Source organism: Rhinatrema bivittatum, chromosome 3 (assembly GCF_901001135.1).
Source record: "Rhinatrema bivittatum chromosome 3, aRhiBiv1.1, whole genome shotgun sequence".
Taxonomy (NCBI): domain Eukaryota; kingdom Metazoa; phylum Chordata; class Amphibia; order Gymnophiona; family Rhinatrematidae; genus Rhinatrema; species Rhinatrema bivittatum.
Window position 1 is genome coordinate 369,719,410 of NC_042617.1, and position 21,657 is coordinate 369,741,066.

At 42.9% G+C, this 21,657-nt stretch overlaps 1 protein-coding gene across 5 annotated transcripts in view; it reads left to right on the plus strand.

Annotated features, from left to right (window-relative positions):
- ME1 (malic enzyme 1) overlaps window positions 1–21,657 on the plus strand; it is an 869,023-nt gene that overhangs the window by 717,706 nt on the left and 129,660 nt on the right. For all 5 annotated transcript variants that reach the window (XM_029595519.1, XM_029595520.1, XM_029595518.1 and 2 more), the window contains one exon: window positions 9,256–9,365. In XM_029595519.1, coding sequence (XP_029451379.1) covers window positions 9,256–9,365 — 110 coding nt within the window. The remainder of the gene's footprint in view (window positions 1–9,255; window positions 9,366–21,657) is intronic.

A 21,657-nucleotide genomic window follows, 5' to 3' on the forward strand; every position in this document is an offset into this window, starting at 1 on the left:
TGCAATTTGATGTTCCTGCTCTTTTGAAATATTTTATTTTTTAGGGAAATAGAACATTTAATTATTGAAATTTTTATTCATCAGATGTTTTGAAATATTGAAGTTTGGGAAATTTTTTATATTCTATTTATTAACTGGTTTGAAATATTCTTTTTATGAATATGATTTTAATATGATGATGATTTAATGTTTTATGAAGAATGGTAATGTTTCTATGTTTTTATTGTTGCTCTGCATATAGAAGACAAAAGACAAGTCTAATTTCAATTGTGCTATTCAATTAGCAGGTGTAAAAGTGTTTGGACCAGTTTGGTAAAATACTGTATGTGCATAAACCACTTACAAAATAGCACCTTGCACGTGCACTTGTGAATCCCGCTTCAGACCACCCCTTTTTTCTTGTTAATATGTATATGCGATACTGCAAGCATGTGCATTCACTTGAGATTTCTAAAATAGCATATACATGCTAATTTTACATGTGAAATCCCCGCATATCTCTTTAAAAATTGCCTCCATATTGTTTTCTCAAAAAAAATATTTCCATCCATTAGTGGATCTTTTTCCCTTTTTGTTGAAGAGGCATGAAGGAGTGCCCTAGTGTTAGAGCAGCAGAATGAGAACTAAGGGAAGGCAGATTTCAAATCCTGCTTCTCCCATTGACTCTCCTTGTAGAATTGGACGATGACTTCACCCTCCATTGCCTCAAGTACACAGCTATATTATAAGCCCTCTGGGGCAAGGAAATGCCTACTGAACCTGAAATGTAACTCACCTTAAGCCTGGGCTGTGAAAGATGAGTAATGATATCCAAATCTAAGATAATATTTAGGCAAGAAATCTCATGTGCGTGATTCAGGGAGTGTAAGGTTGCTTACCTTGAGCAGATCTTCTCTGAAGACAGCAGTTCATTAGTCACACAAATCTTAGCTCCTCCACTTTAGAGTTGTTCTTCTCTCAATCAAAGCTGCGGGGTCACATTCTGAGGCAAGATGGCGGCATAGACGGAGGATGTAGTCGCTGGTCTCTCCTAAACTGTTCGGTTTTTTTAATTTCTATTTCAAGATAATGCCGCCAAAGCGTAAGGGGAAGGTGAGGAATTTTCCTTCACTACCCCTACAATCACCGATACAGCAGGAAATTACGCGATTTATGTACTCACCTGCACTAAATCCGGGAGCCAAGGATCCAGATCGGCCGGGCGTTTTGGGAGGACAGCCCGTCCTGGCTGAGGAGGCGTCACTGAGCCCAGATCGCAGACCACCACCGGCGCAGAGGACGGGGGAACAATGCCCGGGAAACGCTACGGAAGAGGTTACTCCTTCCGGGTCAGAGTCCCTGACCCGAGCAGACGGAGTGGAGGATCAAGCCACGGAGACACCGAGTCAGAGGCCAGAGGAAGGGGAAGGTGATCTGGCCTTAAGCGACGGTGCGACCGGAGGATTAGACCCGACTGCTGGTGGTGAGTCCTTGGACATTGTAACTTGACCTGCCGTGGTCACATTAGATTTAATGTGGGATCTAATGGCTGAAATGTCGACAAATATTAAGAGACTTGAGAAAAAAATGGATAGTAACAGCAGGAAAAGTCAACAAGAAATTCAGTTGCTACATAAATCCTTTAAAAAATCAGAGGAGAGGATTAAAGTGCTTGAAGAGACAGAGAAAAAGAACATGGAATTTCATGCTGCGGTGGTGAAAGACAGAGCTCTTTTAGCAAGGCGAATAGAAAATTTTGAGAACAATTCAAAACGTTTGAATTTGTGTCTCCTAATTTCCCTAGAGTTGTGGGGGAAGTACCCTCGGGAACTTTTCTCAAATTTCTTAAAGAAGTGTTGGGTTTTGAGGAAAATGATTTACCTAATATTAATGTTTGCTATTTCCTGCCAAAAAATTTCAAATTTAAATACACCTGAATTACCCTTTCAGGGAAATCTTACAGAGTTCTTAGAAAATTCTAACTAAGTGATAGATCGGGGCAAATTAATAGTTTCCTTTATAAGTTACCCTGACCTGAATAAGGTCATGAAGAAATATTTCTCAAAGTACCCCATCTCACTCTATGATAAATGTGTTAAGATTTTCCCAGATCTTGCTTTAACAACTCAGATGCGGAGAAAAGAGTTTTTGGCTCTCCGCCAGGAAGTTATATCCTTGGGGTATTCATTTACACTGAGGTTCCCGTGCAAATGTTTGCTAAAAAAGAATCAGGAAATCTTTGTATTTCTCATGTCTGATCACTTGAAAAGCTTCATTGAGCAAAGAAAAATAGTCACTTCGTCCCCATTATCTAACTAAGAAAATATAAATATAGTGCAGGAAAGTCTATGTTAAGCCTTTTCTTTGAATTTTTCATGGATTTGACTCCCTATATTAACCTAATGCCTCTCCTATGTTTTATGGTGTTGGACTATATTACTTTGATTATATAAGTAAGATACAAAGCTGACTGTGATTCTTAGTGTGTGAAATGAACTACAGTTTCTTCATTCTTATGTCAGTTTTGTTTTTCTCTGTCTTCTTTTTGACTTTGTCTTTGTAATTTCCACTTATATTTAAAATTATGTTGTAATTTTGAAAACTGATAAATAAAAAAAAAAAAAAGCTGCGGGGTCACAGCAGCACTGCAACTACTGCACATCAACGGTGAAAGGCTTTTGCCTTTTATAGAAATCTTTGAAGGAACCCATCCAGTCTTTGCCAAATGTGGTCACATGATTGTTTTCTTCAGAGAATACCTGATACAGGTGAGCCACTTCATTTAAAAATTTTTTTCCCTTTTTTCAGTGTGAATTCTCTAAAGTAGGGCCACATAAGTGTTTTAAAGCAAAATTAAATGAGACAATATGATTTGAATTGCAAGCAAGTATTTTTGACTACATGCGATTAGTTTATGGTGACATCACACAGAAAGCATAGATTGCTTTCTCTACCCAGGTCCAAATGGAGGTAATATCAGGAAAGCAATTGTGCATTCCTGATATGATTTTCATGCATTCCTGAAAGATGATTTTCATGCACTTTGTATCAGATGATAGTATATTATGTGATGTCAAATAGAATTCTGAAAAGTCTCATAAAAGGAGTTTGTATCTGTATGCAAATACCAGAAATTGACAGAAACGATCCACCCAACACTGTAGTCTTATCTGCAGGTGCACGGATTGAAGGCTCACATCCAAGAGGTGGATCCGTGGGCAAAGGCGCATTGCATCCTCTTCAGTGCACCGTGCTTAATGCATTGGAGTCCACAGTCTCAGAACTCCTTGATACGATTTCAGATACTGGTGGAGATCTGCATCAGACTACAGTGGTGGCTGCAGGCGCATCATCTAATGAGTCTGCTATGAACACTGGACTGACTACTACGCATGATGGATTCAAGCCTCCAGGGTTGGGAGGCTTACTGTCAGTTGAACGCGCAGGGTAGCTGGAGTACAGAACACCACCTCTGGTGCATCAATCTGCTGGAAGCTCATGCCGTTTGGTTGTCATGCTTGCAATTCATCGATCACTTGCAGGATTGAATGGTCTGAATAATGTCAGACCATGCTATGACAGTGGCTTACATTGATCGACAGGGAGTTTGGATCCAGGAGAAAAGGAGTGGTGCAGCAAATCGTTCTAACTCATTGTGGGCCGCTGAGACCTACCATTTCTAGGCTTGCTGGCGACATCACACAATGCAAAAGGCTCCTAGCTTCTTCAGTCCCAGGAGAGATCTGACGTTTTCAGGCATTGATGCATGAGATAAATTTGCATGCATTGCCTCAATTGTTTGCAGATCTGTCTCATGTATCGTCATTAGAGATATCCTAAAAACCAGACCGGTTTGTTGCCCTCGAGAACCAGAGTTGGACAGCCCTGCTTTAGAACAAAGACCACTGACCATTTTAATAGCCACCCTCTGGACCAAGTCCATCCTGTTTATATCCTTTTGACGGTGCGGTTTCCAGAATTGTAAACAGTATTCCAAGTGAGGTTTCATCAGGAATCTATACAGGCGAAATATCACCTCCCTTTTTCTGCTGACCAATCCTTTCCCTATGCAGACAAGCTTACCATTGCTTTATCCACCTATTTGTCCACCTTAAGATCATCAGATAGAATTACTCTCAGATCCTGCTCTTCCTTTGTGCTCAGAAGAAAGTCACCCCTTGGGTTTTTGCATCCTAAATGCATTTTTTAGCATTAAATCTTAGCTTCCAGACCTTAGGCAATTCTGCAAGCTTCGCTAGAACCTTCCTCATGTTTTCCACTCCTTCCTGACTGTCCACCCTGTTACAGAATTTGGTATCATCGGCAAACCTTTCCCAACAACACTTCTATTATGTTGCTCACAAAAATGTTGAAAAGAACCAATCTAATGACCAATTCCTGTAGTACACTGCTAGAAACAACCCCCTCCTCAGAGAAAACTCCATTTACCACTGTCCTTTTTGCCTCCGACTCAGCCAGTTTCTAACCCAGTCAGTCATTATAGTATCCATACACAATTTATTTATAAGTCTTCTGTGCGGAACCGTGTCAAAGGCCTTGGTGAAATCCAAATGCACTATGTCTAGTGCTCTCCCTTGATCCACCACTCTGGTTACTCTATCAGAGTAATTGATCAGATTCTTCTGACAAAGATTTACCTCTGGTAAAACGTTGCTGCTTCAGATCTTGCAATCCATTGTATTCTAAAAATTGCACTATCCTCTGTTTTAGCAGCGATTCCATTAGTTAGCTCACCACAGAGGTCAGACTAACTGGCCTGTAGTTCCCAGCCTCCTCCTTACTTCCACTTTTAAGAATAGAAAACCACATTCACCCTTTTCCAGATCTCCAGAACTATTCCAGACTTTAAAGATGCATTGAAAAGGTGAGCCAGCAGAGCTGCCAGGACAGATGGGATACACCTGAGTTCCCTCAGGTGTATCCCATCTGGTCCCATCGCCTTATCTACTTTAAGTTTAGTTAGCTCCGCACAAACACATTGTTCTGAAAATTGAGGTTTACTTCACTTCCAATCTTATTTATATTTCTTTTATGTGGTCCTGCTCCAGGTCCTTGCACAATGTGGTGGCCCCATCTCAAAAATAGACATACAGAGGAAGATATTCAGAAATAAACCTTTATGTAATGTAACTGGATAAGACTAACTTACATGGGATATTCAGCAGCACGGCTGCTTAGCTGGATAATTTATATATATGGCAGATTTAATTTATCAGATTAACTTAACCAGATAAGTACAAATATCAGCACTTATTTGGCTAAGTCCTCTGGCTAACTACTTAGATGGATAAATGGCTTATCCGGCTAAGTGGCACCCACTGAGCGGAACCAGATATTCAATAGCCATCACTTAGCTTCAGAACTAGAAAAGGTACACAGGAGGACAACAAAAATGATAAAGGAAATGGAACAACTCCCCTAGGATGAGAAGCTCCATAATTTAGGGCTATAGCTTGGAAAAGAGGTGGCTGAGAGGGGACATGATAGAATTTTATAAAATCATGGATGGAGCAGAACAGGTAAATAAAGGATGGATAATTATTATTTCAAGAAATACTAAAACAAGTGAACATGCCATGAAACTAACAACTTGCAGAGGCCCCGTTATTCTTCAGGTTGGGAGATGGGGATCTGATGCTGAGGCCAGTGAAATTCTATCATCATGTGTTTGGGGGGGAATGTAATGTTAGGGCTGATGAGCCCCCATTATTACATGTGTTGTGGGCAGGAGGAGGTTCTGAGGTAGGGGTAACTGAGTCTCCTCCTCCTCCTTCACAAGTGTTGTGAGAGGGATTGTGTGGACTAAGCTTCTCGATTTTGTGGGGAAGAAAATGGCCACCAGGATTTTTCAAATTGGATGAGAGTAGGAGGGAATTAAATCTTTCTATGCTAACCAGCCCAAAGTGAAAGGACTGGTTAGGACAAGAGATTTTGAGAGTAAGTAAGCATGCAAAAAATGTAACACTTGGTTTGATACAAATAATAGATTTTAAGCCTTAACAGGTAGAGGACAGCATACCACATTTATTTGTGCCCACTAAAGCTTAATTTGCATGTGATGTTACCTCATTTAAATATGGAGAAATGCTAATGTTTGTACGTACTAACATCTTCAGATCCCCATGTTGTTTCTCTTTGAAAACTGACAACAAGGTGTGCATGTATAAAAGTACCTGCATACTTAGCAACAGTGCAAGCTACTGAGAATTGTACCCTGGATTTGTAAATTGTTCCAGATTCGAATCCTGGGGGTTAAGGCTTCCACTCTTTGGATCTAATACATAAGGGGAGAATTGACTATGCAATGCTGCTACACAGAATATGATTTCAAAGCATAATAATAAGTAATTAGGAAAGGAATAAGACTGAAACATTAATTTGATTAATGGAACTCTAATAGCTTAAACTGAAGTAAGCTGAGAATGGAGATGAGAGAATAAAATTAGAGGAAATAAAAACTTCTAAAGAGAATGGAAATTAAGAAGTAATGCTCTTTTAGTACCCTCAAATAAACATTAAAAAGTTGAGGTGCCCTAACTGCAAAGAATCAATGAATCTATTTTATCACTCATAGAATTACAGAAAATCCATACAGATATTGAATTGGAGCTTATCGTTAGTTTGTCAATGACTATGCATATGCACACTTAAACTGTACCAATGAATCCAGTGCATGCCACCTCCAAGCCCATTGTGCTGTTTGATATTTGGGACATATGCATTTTTCAGAGTGCATATGTTAATTTAAGCTGGTTTTAGAAACAGTGAAGTGCCTGAAAGGCAGAATATGAATCAAATAACTAAACTGATATACATAGAAAAGGTCTACCATGAGGTCCATCTAGTCTTCCCATTACTGTTCTCGGGCTTTACCCTCATTTCCTTGCATCTAAGGAATCTCTGTGCTTATCTCATGCTTTCATGAATTCTGTTACTGCTTTGGCCACTAATGGGAGACTGTTCCATGTATCCGCTACATTCCTATGAAGAGATATTTCTTTATATTCATCCTCATTCATGAACTCTTGTTCTAGAACTTTCTTTCCATGAGAAAATGCTTGCCATTATGCATTACTATCATATATCTTTGAGGGCTTTGAATGTTTCTACTATATCCTGCTTCTCCCTTCTCTAAAGTTTACATATTTAGTTACTATGTTTCATTTCATTAGGGTTTTTGGTTCAGAGTTTGGGTGAATCAATCATAGGAGGCAGATCCCCCTTCAGCCTTGAATTTTCAAAGAAAATTAGCTTGCAGGTTCATAAGTATAAATTACCCGCAGAACTGCAAGCTCCCCTGGCAATATCAAAATTGCCCCCAAATGCATGACTACACTTTTTTGCATGAAATCTTTATTGCCAGACTCCTGACCACTTCTTAAGCCTTCTAAGATGATTCTTCATTTTTTCTTCTCCATATGGAGTTTTCACACTGTTGCAGATCTTTGTTTTACTTACAGAAAGACAAACCTTCTTTACTAGTCCCTTTGCAATATCACTTACAAAAATATTAAATAGAATTGGGCTTGTTACTAAAAATGTTTAGCCTGCTGAAGGTTAATATCATAAGATATTCCGTTTATGCTAAATATCAACTCTTATAAAATTAAATATTTGCCTCTAAGTAATTAAAGGTAGCCGATAAGCACCTTGAAACTATATTAATGACTTCAACTTCATTCTTGGACCTGCTTCCTAAGATTGATTCGGGCAAAGACAGAAATATCTTTTTATGCAGCTTCAGGAACCCTTTAAGGCAAATACTGTACATTTGCATCTACCTCAGAAGAAAATCCAGCTTAGATGGCTTTTTATAAGGATACTTTTTATAAGCTTAAGATGATTAAGCCGTTGAAAAGTTTCTACCACACGATCTCTTTTGCATTGTGGTACAGGCTCTGATTCAGAGCCATTTGGATTATTGTAATGCCCTGTACGTAAGTTTGCCAGAGAAGCTGACACATTTTGCAACACTCGTATTTTGACCAGTCTCTCAAGAAGAGACCCTGTGCTGAGAGATCTTCACTGGCTACCAGTCAAATGGAGGGTGAAATTCAGGTTGTTGACAATTGTCTTTAAGTTTCTAATGAGTGATTTTCCCCGTGTTTTATGAAATTTGATAGAGTTGTACACTCCTGAATGGTCACTGAGATCAGAAGGTGCTCATTTGTAGTCCATTCCTTCAGTCAATCAGTACAAATGGGTGCAAACAAGGGCAAGAACCTTTTCCTCTGTAGCAGCTATTGAATGGAACAAATTGCCAGCAAGGCTTCGTGAACAGCAGGATTTAAAGTTTTTTAGAAAATGTATTAAGACTATGTTCTTTGAATAAGCTTTTAACTGAAATATGATGGCTTATATCAGTATTGAATTTTATGTTTTAGCTTAAATATAGTGTTGTCTGTTTAATGTCATGTTGTGATGTTTTTATGGATGTAGCCTTGCACCCTGTGCTGGACATGTATTAGAAGAAATTATAAATAAATAGCTGCCACATAGACTCATGCATTTCATTGTTATTCAGTTAAGTAGAAACTGTTACTACTTTTAAATTATTTTAATATTTTAAGTTACATGTTTTGTTATTTATTGTATGTATTTGTGTATGTAAACTTGTATGCCGCCCCGAACAACTGTTTGGAGGAGGTGGAATATAAATATTTTTAAATTAATAAATACTGAGTGATGATAGAGTATGTTATAGTTGCCCACATAAACCCTAATTTACTAGTGCTGTACCAAGTTTGTAGAAGCTTATGCATTTGATAAATGTAAGCAATGTGACCTTAAACTTTATAGGCTTACTTCAGCAATACAAAAGCCAATTTGCATGTATAAAGATATATCAAGCATAGTACCCCTGTTTCCCCGAAAATAAGACTTCCCCCGAAAGTAAGACCTAGCAAAGTTTTTATTTGGGAGCATGCCCGTCGCACAGAACACCAGAGCATGCAGCTGTGATTTTTTTACCCTGCAGGATTCACAGTTAGTTGTCATCACAAACCAGCATAACCAGACAACTATTCAGAATATAATATATGTTCATTTTTTTGTTCAACAATATATGTGAATTCTTCTTCATGGAAAAATAAGACATCCCCTGAAAATAAGGCCTAGTGCATCTTTGGTAGCAAAAATTAATATAAGACACTGTCTTATTTTCGGGGAAACAGGGTAGTAGTATGAAAAACATAGTTTTATGTGATTTTGAGTTTTTTTCTCCTTGTAATATTAGAAAATCTTTTACTTTTATAGGTATGGCATAAACACTCTCATTCAGTTCGAAGACTTTGCCAATGTCAATGCATTCCGTCTTCTGAATAAATATCGGAATAGATACTGCACATTTAATGATGACATCCAAGGTAATAAAATACTATTGTTTTTCTTTGTTTTATGTAGTCTGATATTCAAAAGATCTAGTCACATTATTTTAAGAGTTAGGTGCCTAGATCTCGCCAAAAGGCAATTTTTACCCTCTAAGCTCCTCAATTCACAGAACCAGGGGAGGGGCTCGGTCTCAGGTGTAAGGTTGAGCACTAAGTACAGATTTCCAGTGCTGTGCTCCTAACTTAGGAAACTAAAATTAGGAGAATCAATGGCAGTACACAACTATAATTTCATTTAGATGCCTATCCAGGCCAGAATTAAGGCATCTAAAGTCACTGAATATAGGAAGCTAACGTAAGTTCCTAAATTTTTAGCACTGAGTATGCTCTGAATATTGGCTTCATGGGGTTGATGGAGAATTGCTTATAGCATAGTCAAATGTTATAGATGGCAATTACACACATCTGTATATTTACACTAAAAATATTTTCTTTCAAAAATGTTGGTAACACTTATTCAATCCAGCTACCACTGAGAGAATCATTTTCTATACTAGTGATATCACTGATTTCATACAATGTGTCTCACTTCTGTATTCATTGAAGGGGGAATTTTTAAATTTCTGCGAAGTTTGTAAAGTACCTGCAGACCTACAAGCAAATTATGAAAGGAAAACATTCAGTGGAGTTTCCCTTTGAAAATTTGAGGGCGGTGGCGCTGCGGGGCTTGAAAAGCCTGCCCTGTAAAGCACACATGGAAATTTCACTCCTTGCTGACCCCACCCCCCAGATCCACTCCTTTGCAGGATGGATAAAAGCACTTGTGGTGTTTACTTGCAGAGGGGGAGGGCAATTTTTACCTGAATAATTGTTTAATTACCTGGGTAAAATATTTTGAAAATATTCCTCCTCAATTGTACCTGCTTACGTGTGCATATCTGCTGCCTAGAGATATTCATAATGGGGGAGGTGCTCGATCTGCCTCATCTGCAGGGGAAGCTTGTAGTGTAGCGTGCCCATAGATTAGGAGCGAGACCAGCACCGGCGGGGCATCCTCGGCTGATTATCGCAAAAATCCTTAACTCAGCTCATAAGGCTGAACTCTGGAGGGCATCCCAGTCGAGGAAGGATTTACAGTATCAAGCACATTCCATCAGAATCTTCCAGGATTTTTCAGCATCAGTGTCTGAGGCCAGGCGAGGATTTTCACCTCTCTGCTCCACCTTGCACAACCGAGGCATCAAGTTTGCTCTCATGTTCCCGGCACATCTGAGAATCTGGAGTGGAGACAAAGTTCACACCTTTGATACTGTGGACTTAGCTCGGGCGTTTCTGGATTCCTTGGATTCCTAAAGTGGTTTGTTTTTTCTCTTTCCAAAACCCGCTGTTTCAAAGAGACTACAAACGGGAATGGGTGAGAGGCAAGAATTGTCCATAGCCCTATAATAGACTGGGCATAACTTCTGGGAATACTCCCTAAGGTTATGCAGGCTTTTACCCTTGAGGCGTGGTTTTTTCCTTGCTCCTGAATTCATTTGTTGCAGCACTCTCAATAATTCACATTGGAAATTAGTACTTTTTGGGAACTCACATAATGCTTGCTCTGCGCAGCGGCTTTTTTGGGACAGGGAATGGAACATGTGGTGGGAGAAATTTTTTTTTCTTTGAATATCTACCTTGCTGTACCATATGGTTATGAATTAATATCCCAATTAAGGATGCACTGCTGTTCTTTTTATAGTTCCCTGCATTTGAGGTAAAAGTGGTTTCTGGGACTGTTCCTAGAATAGATAGATGTACATTATGATGTGGGGGCTCCAGGTTTTTTGTAAGGGGCCTAGTTGATTTTTGGACAAATTTTCTAGCTGGATTTATATACATGGCTACATTATATGCTATGTTTTCTCCGTGAAACACACCCCATCAGAATCTCCCAAGATTTTTCAATATCAGTGTCCAAGGCCAGGCAGGGATTTTCACCTCTCTGCACCGCCTTGCACAACCGAGGCTTCAAGTTTGCTCTTAGGTTCCCGGCGCATCTGAGAATCTGGAGCGGAGACAAGGGTTATACCTTTGATACTGTGGACTTGGCTCTGGTGTTTCTGGACTCCTTGGATTCCTACAGAGGGGTTTTTTTCTCCTCCACAACACCAGCTGTCTCAAAGACACTACAGCTGGGATTTGGTGGGATGCAAGAATTGTTTACAGCTCTATAACAGACTGGTTATGACTTCTGAGGGTACCCCCAGAGGTTAGGCAGGCCTTTCCCCTTGAGGCCTGGTTTCTTTTTCCTTCTCCTGGCTATAAGTATGGCAGTACTCCCAAGAATTCACATTGCAAATTGGTACTTTCTGGGAATTCACATAATGCTCACTCTGTGTGGCGGCTTTTATGGGATGGGGAATGGAATATGAGGTGGGGTAAATCTTTGCTCTTTGGATATTTATCTTGTTGTATCCTATGGTTAGGACTTAATATCCTATGAAGGGACGCACTGGTTTTTTTTTACGGTTTCCTGCATTTGAGGGGAAAGTATTTTCTGGGACTGTTCCTAGAACATACAGTTGTACATTATGTTGTTGGGGCCCCAGGTTTGTTTATTTTAAGAGGCCTAGTTCAGTTTTGGACAAATTTATTTTTTTTTAGCTGGACTTATGTATATGGCTACATTATATGCTCTGTTTTCCTTTCGTGACTCCCTGAGCTTGGGTTTTTCTTTTTATTTCTTTTTTCTGCGAGTAACAGGACTTCAAGGTTGTATTTCAAATCATGTTTCCTGTCTCAAGACCCATTGCTCAGGGAAGGGGGGGGGGGTGCAGTGACGGACGCATCCATACGTGATCTCTTCGCTTCCACTACGGAAGCATGGTGGGGTGGATTAAGAGAGGAAGGTGAGGGGGACAGTCTAGTAGACATGGGAGGGGTGGGGGGGAGGGAGAAGGATTTGGGGGATGGGTGCAGCAGAGGCATTACACAAAAATGTGAGTAAGGTCATTCACGTAGCAGCAGTAGAAACACTTGGTATAACTCACCCTATTTTAGATTCGGTCTCTACTGAGGGGCTGGGGGTTGGGGGGAGCTCTAGCTGGGGGGGGCTTCCACCAAGCCATTTCTGGCACTCAAGCATTTTTCGATGACCTTTTGAACTATAATGAGTAATCATACATGGATTGTCTCTTGGAATGTCTGCGGGATACACTCCCCAGTCAAGCGCTCTAAAATACTTTCCTTGTTGAAGAAAAAAATGGCTTTAGTGGCCTTTTTACAGGAGACTCATCTCTCTGCGGCGGAACATGCTAAATTGCGCCGCGACTGGGTAGGGAAGGTGAGGTCTGCGGCGGCCTCTTCGAGGTCCACGGGTGTGGCCATTTTAATACACAAGAAACTCCCTATTAAAATTACGAAAGAAATTGTGGACCCTCAGGGCCGCTATATAATTTTAATATCTGAATTATATGGTAGGACAGTTGTACTATGCAATGTATATGCCCCTAACTCTTACGATCCCACCTTCTTTCGGGGACTCCATTCTCACTTGATCCCATATTTCAATGATTAATTGAGGTAATTGGAGGAGACTTTAATACTATCCGTGATGCCACACTGGATGCTTCCCAGTCACGTACTTGGAGAGGGGTATGGGCAGGGGTCCTCAGCTGTTGGAAAATTCTCTTCACTTGTTAGATGTATGGTGCCTGTTGCATCCAACGGACCAATGTCCCGGGCGCATGCATCATTTTCTCGGATTGATTATTTTCTGGTTAGCGATCATGCATTCCCACTAGTAAGTGATGCACGAATTAACAATCTTGTGATCTCAGATCACGCTCCCATCTGGGTGGATTTCCATTTCTCAGTTGGATTCCCAACGGCGAAAATATGGCGTTATCCTTACTTTTTGGCTAATGATATGAAGTTTCAAGCTTATTTGCGGTCCAAATGGGCGGACTATGCCTCTTTTAATCAGGCACATATCTCTCAACCTGCTTTATTTTGGAACATGGCTAAGGTAGGGGGGATATAATTTCCTATGTTTCACACCGTAAACGGGTAATGGACTGGCTTATTTTGGCGTTGAGTAGGCAATTGCAGGGGGCACGGGTACAATTGGCAGCGGGAGGAGGTATAGTCTCGCGGGATAGGTATCGTTCTCTACAGGCGGCCCTTAATTCCCTTTTACATCAGTGGGCAAAGAAGAGTTTATTATACTACCAGTTTCATCTTTATCAATACAGCAACAAAACTGGGCGTATGATGGCTAATCTGATCCGGTCCTCCCGGGCTACCCGGTTTATACCAGCACTTCGGACGATGCCTACTGAAGTGGCCCGAACGACCTCTGATATTCTGCGGGGGTTTCGGGACTTTTATTTGGCCTTGTACACTTCTGAGGGGGGGATGGAGGAGGCTAGTGCCCGCTTTTGTTCCAAACTCCCCCTTTCTTGTTTAACCCAGGCCCAACGGGTGATACTCAATCAGCCAATTTTGGAGGAGGAAGTACGCAAGGTTATAGGGGGCCTGCTTAATTTTAAGGCTCCCAGGCCCAATGGACATACAGCGGAATTTTTCAAAACTCTAGTGGATCAGATAGCACACCCCTTGGCCGTGGGATTCTCAGAGTGGATACAGGGTGGTTCCTTTCCCATTAATGATAATCTAGCTTTAATTACTCTCATACCTAAACCGGGCAAGGACCCTCTCATGCCAGAATCTTATCGCCCGATTTCCCTGCTAAATTTAGATCATAAAATATTAGCCAAGCTGTTGGCGGAACATTTGGCTTCTATCGTGCCTTCACTAGTGGGAGATCATCAAGTGGGTTTTGTACGCCAGAGATATGCTTTGACTAATATCCGCCGGGTTCTCATTGCTCAGACAATCTGTCGGCAGATGGATGACTCCCACTTGATCATCAGTTTTGATGCTGAAAAAGCCTTCGATCACGTGGAATGGCGCTACTTGTTCTTTATTTTGGAAAACATGGGGTTTGATGGTCTCTTTCTGCAGACAGTACGTTTACTGTATTCCAATCCCCGAGCAGCGATATTTATTAATGGCGTGCAAACAGAACCCTTTATGGTGGCCAGGGGTACCAGACAAGGCTGCCCATTATCGCCCTTATTGTTTATATTGCAATTAGAACCTCTTTTATTAGCTATTCATCATAGACATGAAATCCGGGGGGGGGGGGGTGCATTTTGGGGAATGCATCTTTAAAGGTGTGGCCTTTGCGAATGATTTGTTGGTTTTTATAACAGACCCCTTCTCGTCATTGCCCTCTTTACTGAATACAATTTGGGAATTTGGTACTTTCTCGGGGCTCCGTTTGAATAACTCTAAATCCTCAGTTTTGGCTTATCCTTCTAATCTGCCGACTTCCTGGCCAGGAGATTTCCCATTGAAGTGGGCTACTGGCTCTTTACATTATCTGGGGGTCCGTCTCCCAGCAGATCCTGACAAAATATACCAGGCTAATATTCCTCAGATATTGAAGACTACTATAGAATCATGGGCCACCTGGCATAGACTACCTCTTTCCTTAAGTGGGCGGGTTAATTTATTTAAAATGAAGGCACTGCCCCGATGGCTCTATCTTCTACAAAATCTCCCGGTCATCCTGAAACGGGCAGATTTACAAAGACTTGAGGGGGCATTTCGGAGGTTTCTGTGGAGAGGAGGGAAGGCGCGTCTCCCCTTGGCCTGGTTGAAGGCGAGGTGGGGTAGGGCTGGCTTGGGTATACCAGATTTGGCGACTTATAATCTAGCCAGCAATCTCTGGATTTTACGAGATTGGTTGCTGGACACCTCTGCTCATACCCCATTATCTGCTGACAAGGCTCTACTGGCTCCGGTGGCTCCCGCTTATGTTGCTCAGTCAGGTGCTACCTCTCTCCCTTCTTTTATTGTACAAACCACACTGGTCAGCCCGCTACGACTGACATGGAGGAGGCTAAGGCAACTTTTAAAGTTACCACCCTTTTGTGCATATCTTCTCCCAGTAGTGGGGAATCCTGATTTTACCCCGGAATCCCAATCTTTCTATTTTAAAATTTGGGCGGCTAGGGGTATACTTTATTTAGGTAATTTAATGACAGGTACAGGGGACCCGATATCTTTTCAGGATTTTCAGGTGACTTATGGTTTTGGACTTACACATACATTTCCCTATATCCAAATTACACATTATATCCGAGCACTTCCTGAAAAAGCGAAGGATCCCTCGGTGTTTCACACTCTAGATGGGGTTTTTTGTTTTGAGAGGGCCACAGCCCCCGTCCTTGTCAATATATTATAAGCGCCTACAGAAACATGTTGAAGTGGATATGTGTGTCATTTTGGAAAGCCGCTGGAACAGAGACGGTGACTTTGTCCTTACACAAAATATTTTGAAGACATGCTTTCGGCGTATATCCAGGATCTCAGCCAATATGATTTATAGGGAGTTACAGTTTAAGTTTCTTAGTCGGGCCTATGTGTCACCACAAGTGTCCTTTTGATTAACCATAGCATCTTTAGCTGGTTGCTTATGGTGTGGGCATGCATCTGGAACGTTATCCCATGTATTTTGGACGTGCCCTGTTATCCAATGATTTTGGCGCAAAGTGGCTGAGTACATGGCTGATTTGATAGATGCTGCTTTTCCAGTCACACCGCTCTGGCTGTTGTTCGGGTGCATTTCACTGATTCGGATACGAGATCCTGGGGCACGCATGCTTCTGCGGAAAGCTTTTCTTGTGGGGAAAAAAGTGATCCTTTCTGTATGGCGGTCGCCTGACAACCCATCCTTTTGGGCCTGGAGAAACTGTTTCCACAAAATGATGACCATGGAGTCAATGGCTTCTCGTTGCTCCCCTCGCTGCCGAAAGAAATTCTTACAGGTGTGACAGAGCTACCTTCAATCTCTTTCACATCATGCCCGCAGTCTTGTAGTTAATGATTGATCCTGCTGTTGTGTGTGTTACTAGGGTGGCACTATGACTTGGCTGCTGTTTTAATGTTTATGCCTGCTGTGGTAATCAGGGGGGAGGGTGGGCAACTCGTTATTTGCAATTTTTTCGATTGGTTTCTTCTGAGAGGGGGGCAGAAACATCCCCTCTTAGGTGATGTATTATTCATGTTGTACTTTTAAAGTTGCAAAACTCTAATAAAAATTGTTTAAACATAAAGAAGCGCGCGCGGGGTACATTTGCATGCGCTGCCGTGCGCATGTTATAAAATCCAGGGCCGGCGTGCACAAGGGGTGCACACTTGTGCACGCCGAGCCCTAGGGGAGCCCCGATAGCTTTCCCCGTTCCCTCCGCTCCACCCCACCTTCCCCTCCCTTCCTCTATCTAACCCACCCCCCAGCCCTATCTAAATCCCCCCCCTACCTTGTCAATAGTTACGCCTGCCAGCTGCTGGTGGTTCATCCCCTGGCATAGCGGCTGTGCCGGGGGCCTCTGTCCCGCTCCTGGACCTGCGCTACGCCCACGGCCCTGCCCCCTTCCCGCCCCTTTTTCAAAGCCCCGGAACATATGTGCATCCCGGGGCTTGTGCGCACTGCCGAGCCTATGCAAAATAGGTTTGGCGCGCGCAGGAGGGTTTTTAAGGGGTTACGCGCGTATATTATGCGCGTAACCCTTTGAAAATCTACCCCGTATGTTTTACCTGTGGTATTTGCACCAGTTCTCAAGGCAAAAGTACCATGGATACAATGTATGTATAGTCACGTGCATCTGCTATTGTGTGGATGACATTTTATATGAAAAGTGCGTGCGTAGATTTGAAAATTCAATCTGTGTGCAACTTTCCCTCCAACTGGTCTAAACATGCCAAATCCACCCCTCCTCAGTTGGCTAAAAGTCCAAGAGTTGGAGAACAATTTAAACATTTTTAGCTGGACCATTTTTAGAGAATTGATTTAAAAGGGTAAAAGGCTTTTTACTGGCAGAAATCCATAAAAAACTGACCTCCTTATTAGCAGTTAACAGTATATCCAGAGCCTGAATTACTTACAGTAATTTAAAGCTAGACTGGGAAGAATTGAAGTGTCTGTAAAATGAAGCTGATGTTTATATTTTTGGAAGAATATGAAAGGAGAAAAACACCAGATGTAGTAGTTGTTCAAAGTTCTCTCTTATCATTGATATATTCCCTGAAAGGGAATGATTTCCAAAACGTTGAAAGAATTCTACAGAATCCACTATTGGGAATGGGTATTTTTCTCTACCCAGATATGAGACACCTGTAGCATACCTCCTCTCAGTATCCACTGTTTGAGGATATTTGAAACAAGATAGCCACTCACCTTTTCACCACTGATGGGGGAAGAAAAACAAAGTTCTTTGACTCACAACTTTCAACCTTAAAAATGTCTTTGTAAAATAAAGTAGTTTCTTGTAATACTACATCTGAGTCTCCTCCTTAATATCATTTAAAATCTTCTTTTTAATTGGGTGATTCATCACATGCATTTTCAGAGGTACCACTTTTCATTGAGAAGTAGATATCATTCTCACACAAACTTATATGGGCTGGTATTCACAGAAAGCTGAGCACCTCAGTTTTAGAAGGAAATTTTTCAGCTGAACTTAGACATCCAAGTTTTCGACTGAAACTTCACTTAGCTCTAGGATCCTAAAAATGAAGCACCTAATTTTAGATCTACTATTGTGGTACTAAAGTTATGAAAATCAGTGCAAGGTAGCTAAATGACTTCCCCCAGCCTGACCCTGCTTAATTTTAGGTCCATAGTCCTAAATATAGATGCTCATGGGGGAGGGGGAGTTTTCAATTTAGGAAGATCTAAAAACATAACTCCTTAAACAGCTACATCTTTTGAATATCAGCCCCATATTTCTTGATTGCCATGCACCCAGATTTAATTTAAATTTTATTCCAAACAAAACTCAAATCTGTACAACATTGCTTTGATATCAGCAACCAAAATACACCAAACTTTGTGTGTTTATGCGGTTGAACAAACTGTAAACTATAAAAATACCCTAAAACAAATATTTGACCCCATGAGCTGCATTCAGTGTTGGAACTGTGGACCCTTGAGCCGGCTTGAGAGCTGATGGCTCCATCGAGGGACAGCCCTCTAGTGACTCTCATAGTCGGGAGGCGGTGCAGGACCAGGAGACCAGACAGGAGCTTCACCTTTTCCAGCCCTCGTGCCCTTGGGAGCTGAAGCCGGCAGGACTTAGGTGGAGGTCTCCTGGTGGAGGAAAGTCCAGTAGATGGTCCGAGTCGAGGCTGGTGGAGATCCAGAAGAACTGAGACGGTCCGAGAGTCGAGGTGAGCAGCAGCAGTTCAACACAGTAAACCAGGCCAGAAGTCAGGGCAGGCAGAAGACATGCAGGAGCCAGAGATCACCCAGAGGTCAGGATGGGCAGAAGGCAGAAGAATCAGGATACCAAGCCGAAGTCAGAGCTGAAGAGACAACGGAAAGCAGGAACAGGAGAAGGAGCGGAACCACGGGAGCAGGAACACAGGAACGGATATTGGAATGCAGGAACAAGCAACTAGCTACTCTCACGAGCTGACCTGTTGCCAAGGCAAGGAAGGGAAGCAGGAAGTGGGCTTAAATAGACCCAGCCAATGATGTAAGCTTTGGGGGCCGGGCTGAGGTTTCCTGTTATGGCCCCTTTAAATCCCCAGCTAGGCCGCACGCGCCTAAGGGGGTGGACCCCGGGAAGCAGTCTGCGGCGTCTCCCTCATGGGGAGAACGCCACAGCAGAGGCCTGGAGTGGCCTACCAGGCGGTGCCATGGAGGAAGGTAGAAGCCGGCATCTGCTGGTTGAGGTAGGGGGACCCGACTGCGGCGGACTGCAGCCGGGATTCTCAACAGTATCCCCCCCTTACACCCCCTCCGAGAAGGACCAGGCTTGTCAGTGTGCTCACGATGGAACTGATGGAGGAGTTGGAGGCAGGTTCCCAGGTGTTCTCCTTCGGGCCGAAGCCCTCCCAGGAGATTAAGTACTCCCAACGTTTGTGGTTGTATCTGACATCCAGTATGTCTTGGACTTGATAAATAGGGTCCTCATCAGCCACCACATCCAGGGGTTCGGGGGACTTACGATGAAACGCTGACAGGACTAGGGGCTTCAACAGTAAAACATGGAAGGTATTGTGGATTTTCAGATTTGAGGGCAATTGCAGACGATAAGACCTAGGCACGCACTCACAGCAAAGGGTCTGATGTACTTGGGTGGCAAGTGCATAGAAGGCACTCTCAAGCGGATGTGGCGAGTGCTTACCCACACTGGATTTCCAGGTTTGAAGAGCGGAGCCTGCCAATGGTGTTTGTCCATACCCTTCTTGCTTGACTCGGCTGCTTGTTGCAGGTGAGCCTGGCTGGAGTTCCAGAGTGCATGAAGTTGTTGAGCTGTGAGTTGCGCTACGGTGAAGGTACGGCCAGCAGTAAGGGCAATGGCGGCATGGGTTGCTTCCCAGAGACAATTTGGAATACAGATGCTCCTGTCACAGAGTGGACATGATGGTTATAAGAGAACTCCACCCAAGGCAGAAGGGGTGCCCAGTCATTTTGTCTGTGTCCCATGAAAGTGCGGAGATAGCCTTTTAAGGTGCGGTTGGTACGCTCTGCTTGACCGTTCCCTTGCGGATGAAAGGCAGACGTAAAATCCAGTTGAACCCCGAACGTTTCACAGAGGGCTCGCCAATACTTGGGGTAAACTGTGATCCTTGGTTCGAGGCTATATGTCTTCATAGGCCGTGCAGACGGAAGATATGTTGGGCGAACAACTGGGCAAGTTCAGGTGCAGAAGAAAGTTTTGGAAGGGCCACGAAGTGGGCCATCTTCGAGAACCTATTGATGGTTACCCAAATAACTTGCTTCCCTTCAGATACTGGTAGGTCCACCATGAAGTCTAACTTCAGTTAGTCAGCCTGAGTGACTCACTTCTCTCTTGATTAACAAATGTTGGTCCCTATTCAAACCCAATCACACTACCTCAACACCTTTCCAAGGTGAGTAACTGAGCTGAACTATTCAACTTTTTTACTTAGGTATACACTGCTCCTAGCCGAAGATTCAGCCGCTGAGCCCGGCACAAGTACTCCAAGTTCTTGTGGTCTGTATATACAGTAACTGGGTGTTGGGCCCCCTCCAGCCATTGCTGCCACTCCTCGAAGGCCATCTTTATTGCAAGAATAGCCTTATCCCTGATACTATAGTTTCTCTCTGTGGGGGAGAATTTCCGGGAGAAAAGGAGCAAGGTAGAGGCCCCATTGAGCGAGAACTGGCTGAGCATGGCAGAGTCAGAGGCGTCCACCTCCACTACAAATGGCCAAGAAGGGTCAGGATGATGCAGGCAGGTGTCCTGGAGGTAGGCCTGTTTCAATTCTTCAAAAGCTCTAAGCGCTTCTGGTGGACAATCCCTGGCATTGGAACCCTTTCTAGTAAGTGCGGTGAGCGGAGCTACTTTGTGCGAGTAGCGAGGAATGAAGTCCCGATAGAAATTAGCGAAGCCAAGGAAACGCTGGAGAGCCCGGATTCCCACAGGGTGTGGCCAGTCTTTGATACTAGTGACTTTCTCAGAGTCCATATGGAAACCAGTGGTGGATACAATATACCCTAAAAAGGGGAGAGATTCCTGCTCAAAGAGGCACTTCTTGAGCTTAGCATAGAGGTGGTGTTCTCGGAGGCATTGGAGTACACGTCGCACCTCCTTGCGATGAATGAGAAGATCCTTGGAGTACACCAGCACATCATCCAAGTAGACAATTACGCAAGAGTGGAGAATGTCCCGAAAAACCTCATTCATGAGGTTACGGAAGACCACTGGTGCATTGCATAGTCCGAAGGGCATTACTAAATACTCATAATGCCCATTGCGGGTATTGAAGGCGGTCTTCCATTTGTCGCCTGGCTTTATGCGTATTAAGTTATATGCCCCCTGAAGGTCAAGCTTCGTGAAAATCTTGGCTCCTTGCAAGCGATCCAAGGGCTTGGGGGTGAGTGGAAGAAGGGTACCGGTCCCGACGGGTGATAGCATTGAGGCCACGTTAATTGATACATGGCCTCAAGGAGCCGTCTTTCTTGGCCACGAAGAAGAATCCTGCTCCTGCCGGGGAGGTTGAGGGCCAAGTAAATCATCTCCCTAGGTTGTCTTGGATGTATTGTATCATGGCTTGCGTTTCAGGCAAAGACAGAAGGTAGACTCGACCTCTGGGAGGAGTAGAATCGGGTAACAGGTCAATAGCACAGTCAAAAGGCCGGTGCTCAGGAAGTGTTTCAGCTTTGTCTTTAGAGAACACATCGATGAAGTCAGCATATTTTGCTGGTAGGGACACAGAAGTAGTAGCCAAAGGCATTCAGGACCAG